This window comes from Eucalyptus grandis, chromosome 8 (assembly GCF_016545825.1).
Source record: "Eucalyptus grandis isolate ANBG69807.140 chromosome 8, ASM1654582v1, whole genome shotgun sequence".
Taxonomy (NCBI): domain Eukaryota; kingdom Viridiplantae; phylum Streptophyta; class Magnoliopsida; order Myrtales; family Myrtaceae; genus Eucalyptus; species Eucalyptus grandis.
This window is the reverse complement of record NC_052619.1, coordinates 33,448,899-33,454,962: the sequence shown is the minus strand read 5'-3', so window position 1 is coordinate 33,454,962 and position 6,064 is coordinate 33,448,899. Positions and strand designations below refer to the sequence as shown.

The following is a 6,064-nucleotide window of genomic DNA, read 5'->3' as shown; positions in this document are numbered from 1 at the left end:
CTTAATCCATTTCAGCTGGTACAACATATGGCCTGAAACTTTTCGTTTTTGCTAATTTAATCTTAAACCTTTATGCAAAATTCTAATATAGTCATAGTCAATTTTCATCGAAAATCACTAACATGATGGTTCAATTATCACCGATAATCCTACATGTCAAACTACCATGTTAGCAATTTTCAACAAAAATTAGCTAGAATGACTACATCAGAATTTTGCAAAAGTTTAAGATTAAATTAGAAAAATTGAAAATGTTAGGATTGAATTGACATCCATAGATCAAACTTAGGACTGATTAAATTATTTTCCCTATAAAATATTGGCCCTTCATTTTACATAATGTAACTTTTTACTTGATCTTTAATTGACAAATTTACTATGGAAAGTGATCTTTCATTGATCTAGTGAAATCAAAACACCAGATAATTGTGGTTAAATTATCTTAAATTTAAAGAAAACATACAGGACATTCTTAAACTGATATTTTTCGCAACTATGGATTTTATTCTTTCTTGAAGGGAAAAAAATAAAAACTCAGTAAGAAAGATTCAAGGTAGTAACTTTTCTTTGCCATGTTCATTATTCAGCAAGATACACGATTCATATTACCAAATGAATATCGCCAAAAGAAGGAAAGACTGACTGAAATTAGAAAGAACAATTACGTAGAGGATTACATAGTTAATAAACAATATCGGATTGCAAAGAAAATATGTTCTTAAAAAAGCTTCCATATGCTAACTCAAAAAATTATAAATCTAATTAGTAAAGTCACATTCGAGTTTCCATATGACTCAATCTCAAATTAGCCTACAATATATTTGAGTCTATTAATTGAGATAATTAGTGAATTTCCTTCCTCAAAGGAAAGTAAAAATATTCTATGCTCGTATCAAAACCAAGTATAAGTGTTTGCGTGGTCACTACTTCAAACTCAATCAGCACTCTCGGCGATGAAGCTCTCCCTCTCCATCCCCCTCTCTTCCTTCTTCTTCTTCCTCCTTGTTCTCAGGTGAAGCTCGAGTCACATTCGCCTTACTTATGTGCTTGTTCACCGCGAAATCGAATTAGAATATGTCGTTTTTCTTAATGCTCGACTAAAAGAAAGGCAGTTCTGAATATGTGGTGATGAGAATCGTTGCGTTTTTCGTCTGGTACTGCAAAGTACCGACCTAACCAATAAGCTCTGATGGCTCTTGTTGGTGACTTATATTCTCCAATGGTGGAGATATGACAGACGGGTTTGTCGTGAGTTCTTCATGAAAGTTTTGGAGAAACAATCCAAGTGACTTTCGGAAACTGATTCGTTCATGTCTCTGTCGGTTTATGATGACTTGGGTTGGTCTTGGACTTTTTGGTGTGAGTTGCTTTATATAGATTATTCTGCGACAACTTCTGTATTTTCTATTCTGTAGTTGATATTTTGCTTGAATAATGGTGGCTCTAACAAGGATGGTCTTGGATATCTCCAGCAAAATTAATGCTTTGATGTATTTTGACAACATTGTGTGTAAAAATACTAACTTATACAATAATGTTGGTTGGAATCTTCGTATGTGTAAAGCAATGTATTTACCCTTAAGATGTTAATTTATTGGGTCTTTAGCAACATGTGAAGTATTCGGGAGTTCTAATTAGGTGAACCAAGTAGTAAAAGGCTAATTTTCAAAGTTTCAGTGTCTCGTCTGAACAGCGTGCTAGCACCCCTCCAAGAGGTTGGAATTCTTATAATTCCTTTTCCTGGATCATCTCCGAAGAAGAGTTTCTGCAAAATGCCGAGATTCTTTCCCAGAAGCTATATGCCCAGGGATATGAGGTTATATACATGCTACTGTGACATTCACCGATATGTTTTGTTTCTTTTTATGTAGAATAGCGGAGCACTCTTAGTGAAACTAAAGCATTTTTTATTTTTTTTTTTATCCTTTTTCTTTGTCTCTTCCCTCCAAAATATGCAGTATGCAGTTGTCGACTACCTTTGGTACCGGAGAAAAGTGCCAGGCGCTAGCGCCGATTCTCTGGGATTTGATGTGATTGATGAATGGGGAAGAATGATCCCTGACCCAGATCGATGGCCTTCGTCTAGTGGTGGCAAAGGGTTCACTGAAGTCGCAAACAAAGTCCATAGCGCGGGTCTGAAGTTCGGGATACATGTCATGAGAGGAATAAGCACGCAAGCTGTCAATGTTAACTCTCCAATCCTGGATATGACCACGGTTCGTTCCTTTTACTTGTAGGCTTCATTTTCTCCCAGTTGTACAAAGCCTTCTTTTAGACTAGATTGACCTGAAATTTTCTCATTGGTGTTGAAATTCCTCATTTGAGTGAGTTTCTTTTAAGTATTTATGTTCACTTTCATCGAATGGCCTAAATGACTGATCTGCCGCCATAGCCTTAAGAAGAGCATCAAGTGTGACCCTCAATTTCTCTGAAATTATTGTTCTACTTCCATTCTGTTTCTCTACTAGGGACGTGCATATGAAGAGTCCGGTCGGGTTTGGCATGCACAAGATATAGCTCTTAAGGAAAAGACTTGTGCTTGGATGCCACATGGATTCATGAGTGTAAACACTGACTTAGGAGCTGGAAAGGCTTTCTTGAGGTCACTTTATCAGCAATATGCATCGTGGGGCGTTGATTTCAGTGAGTGACCATGATATCCGTGTATTTTTTCTGCCGCTGTCACCTCTTAAATTCAAACTGCTTCAATTAGTTTCTAACAATGATATAACTAGATAAACGACTGGAAATGAACTTGATTATGAATCCCTATCCTTAACACTAGCTGTTTATCATTTTGATGCAGTTAAAAACGACTGTGTATTTGGCGATGATCTGAATATAAATGAGATCACGTACATCTCAGAGGTGCGATATGATGGTTCTTAACCTTTGATTCACCCACTCAACAGCCCTTTCTACAAAAGAAAACTGAAGTGGATCCAATATCTGCTGTGGCCTCTCACAGGTTCTAAAGGAGCTAGATCGTCCCATCCTGTATTCTCTGTCTCCTGGAACTAGTGCGACACCAGACATGGCAAAGGGAGTGAGTGTATTGAGCAACATGTACAGAATTACTGGGGATCATTGGGATATTTGGGCAGATATTGCAGCACATTTTGATGTTGCAAGGTGATTTAACATGTCACAGTAGAACGCAAATGTCATGGACCTGGACTACCTGTTAATAGTCTCATTACTTTATTGTTCATTAGGGATTTCGCTGCTGCTAAAATGATTGGCTCCAGTGGCTTGTTGGGGACATCATGGCCTGACCTTGATATGCTACCACTGGGATATCTCACTGATCCAGGTAATAACATTGGGCTTGTCTTATTCTCCGATAAACTTGAAGGTCTGTTGCTTCATTCTTCCCCTAAGGGATTGGCTGGACTAGTAAGTGGTTATAAAGCTGCTTTAACAGCCGTAGCACCCAATCAAATTAATATTTCTTGCAAATGGTTCGGATTACTGCTACATGAGGAGCCGAGAGATTACACCCACTAGTGCTCTAGCAGATCGCTTTGGACTTTTAGAACAAAGTAATTGACATGCTAATCATTTGATGTTGTAAAACTTAATGTCCACAAGGAGCCAGATAGGCTTCACCGTGATGGTAAGGCTTTACCCTTGAAGGTTATGCCTTGACTACTCCTTTGGGGAGTCAACATAGTGGACTCTGTCTGGGTTGCACGTGTAGAGTGAATTCTCACAGTAGCTTATGCAAACTGATTTCATGTGCCCTATTGTCAAGTTGCCTGCCATTTTAGAATGCAGCAGAAAGATAGTTTGATACCTCACGATCGTGGGCAGATGTCACTAGACAGTGGCTGTCAGGGCTCCTTCCTTATGTAACTTTTGCAGTATCCAATATTTTGCTTAAGTGAAACTTCCTGTCTTTACCTCTGGAAAAGTAGGTGTAGTGATGTATTGCTGAAGTGAAAACTCTCTCAACAATTAGGTTCAAATGAAGGCCCTCATAGGCAATGTAGGCTTAACCCGAAGGAGCAAAGAACTCAGGTAATGAGGATTTTTTTGTGACTTCACTATTTGCTTGGAATCAGAAAACCATATTTCAAGCTAATAGATTATATGTAGATGACAATGTGGTCGATTGCCAAGTCCCCCCTCATGTTTGGTGGAGACTTGAGGAACATTGATGATACAACTTTCAGTCTAATCACCAATCCTACTCTGCTAGAGATAAATTCCCACAGCTCAAACAATGTGGAGGTATGTACTCTCTCTTAAGATCTGATAAGACAAACATTTCGAAGCACTTTTAGGCTACTCATGCGGATTATTTTGCAGTTCCCGCATGTCAGTTGGTCATCAAGTCCGAGAGGTAGAAAACATGGGCGGTCTAGAAGCTATCCAACAAGTGTGGACGAGTCAGTGGTAGGGGTATTGGGTCTGACTAGTTGCAAAGATCCAAAAGCAAATGGATGGCTGGTCGAAGAGCTGGACCAAGATCTTGAAAGGATCTGCTGGAAAGAGAATGTGGAGAATAGACATGGAGAACCCTTTTGCCTGTACAAGAGAAATTCTTCATCCAATTCGTAAAAATGCTCTCCTACTTTTAATCTTTTTCATTTGCTGTTCTCTCTCCCGTAATTGTTCATAACTTAAGTATTTGAATGTGTATGTGCTGTGTAGCAGAGACCAAGGGATAATGGATAGGAGCCAATATCAGGGAACACTCCACTCATTAGCTTCTGAAAATATGAAGTTCTGCTTAGACGCATCTCCAAAACGCAAAATCACGTCTAGTGAGTTTGCAAGAGCCTCGTTTTCCCCCTGCATGCGGAATGCTAATCAGGTATTTTTTAATTATTAATTGGAGATTAGTACAGTAGACAAATTTTGGACAGAATTGGGAACTCCACACTTGTTGCATTTTTGGAACCTGTTGATATTATCAAGTAGATGAGGTTATTGCACCATTGTGCACCCTTTTATATTGTCTTCAAATTAGACTCCATTTATCAGTTGAGATTCATGCAGAAGATAACATACTGTACGTTCAACTTTGACAGATGTGGGAGTTTCACGGTAACGGGACGCTGATAAGCAGCTATTCCGGACTATGCGCTGAAATGAGGAAAGTCAAAGGTTAAAAAGAATGGTTACTGATCTCAAAACGCCAGAAATCTAATGTTTCGTATGTCTTATTTACGCCCACATTGTTTGTGCAGCTAATGCTGTTGCGACAGGAGCTCGGTCCTGGATCGCAACTGGAAGATCGGGTTTGATTCTTATATATTGCCGCTCTCTCTATTTCTTACCCCACTTCTTCCCCTAGTTTAAGTCGTAAGGACTTGCATAATTGGATCTGCACACTTTTTAAGACGGAACAAAATGCAATATGATCCAGTTGTAAACAAAGCACCAAAGGCCTAACCAGCGGTTTTAATAGCTTTGCCACACGATCTAGTTAAGCGAGTATGAACATTTTCTAGACCTTTTTCTTGTCTCATTTTTGTTCTTACATCAATGCAGGAGAAATATTTCTGGCGTTTTTCAACCTGAACTCAGACGACATGACAATATCCATGCTAGTCTCTGACCTGGCCAAGGCACTTCCGGGTCGGACGGTCAGTTCTTGCACAGGCTATGAAATATGGAGCGGCACTAGGATTGACCGCCCAACGCTGTACTCAATATCAAGATTGGTGGAATCACATGATTGTGCCCTATATGTCCTAAACTGTGAATAAAGTTATAGGCTATGAAATATGACTGCGAATAAATTTTGATTTCGAATTCTGTAACTTTATTCCCCATCACCATCTTCCGTTCATTGACATCATTAAGATGAACAAATGTTGGTTAATCTGAGAATCATGCAATGGAACAGGGCGATAAATATGTGGGAAAATAAAGGGATGCCCTGCTGCAAATTTAGAGGAGCAGGTTTTGTCGATCAAGGACTCAAGTCAGTTGGGCCTCGTTTTGACTCAAAATGAGAATTTAGAAAACATTCTAAAGGAGAACATTTCAGTCAATGAACAATGTTTACATATCAAGGGAACATGGACCACCTGAATTTTCCTGACCAGTCACC

At 39.0% G+C, this 6,064-nt stretch overlaps 1 protein-coding gene across 1 annotated transcript; it reads left to right on the top strand.

Moving 5' to 3' along the window:
- Window positions 1-1,434: 1,434 nt before the first annotated feature.
- Window positions 1,435-5,717, top strand: LOC104416981 (probable alpha-galactosidase B). Its single transcript, XM_010028307.3, has 14 exons — window positions 1,435-1,490; window positions 1,678-1,816; window positions 1,959-2,216; window positions 2,469-2,643; window positions 2,807-2,868; window positions 2,969-3,132; window positions 3,216-3,313; window positions 3,962-4,020; window positions 4,099-4,233; window positions 4,312-4,559; window positions 4,660-4,819; window positions 5,037-5,112; window positions 5,196-5,246; window positions 5,500-5,717. Exons 1-14 carry the CDS (start codon window positions 1,435-1,437, stop codon window positions 5,715-5,717), a joined length of 1,899 nt encoding a protein of 632 aa, XP_010026609.2.
- Window positions 5,718-6,064: the final 347 nt, after the last annotated feature.

Bases quoted from the DNA above. Each gene is read 5' to 3' on its own strand.
- LOC104416981 (XM_010028307.3), top strand. From the start codon at position 1,435: ATGGTGGCTCTAACAAGGATGGTCTTGGATATCTCCAGCAAAATTAAT. The intron at 3,133-3,215 runs GTGATTTAACAT...ATTGTTCATTAG, and splicing joins GCACATTTTGATGTTGCAAG to GGATTTCGCTGCTGCTAAAA. The intron at 4,234-4,311 runs GTATGTACTCTC...ATTATTTTGCAG, and splicing joins ACAGCTCAAACAATGTGGAG to TTCCCGCATGTCAGTTGGTC.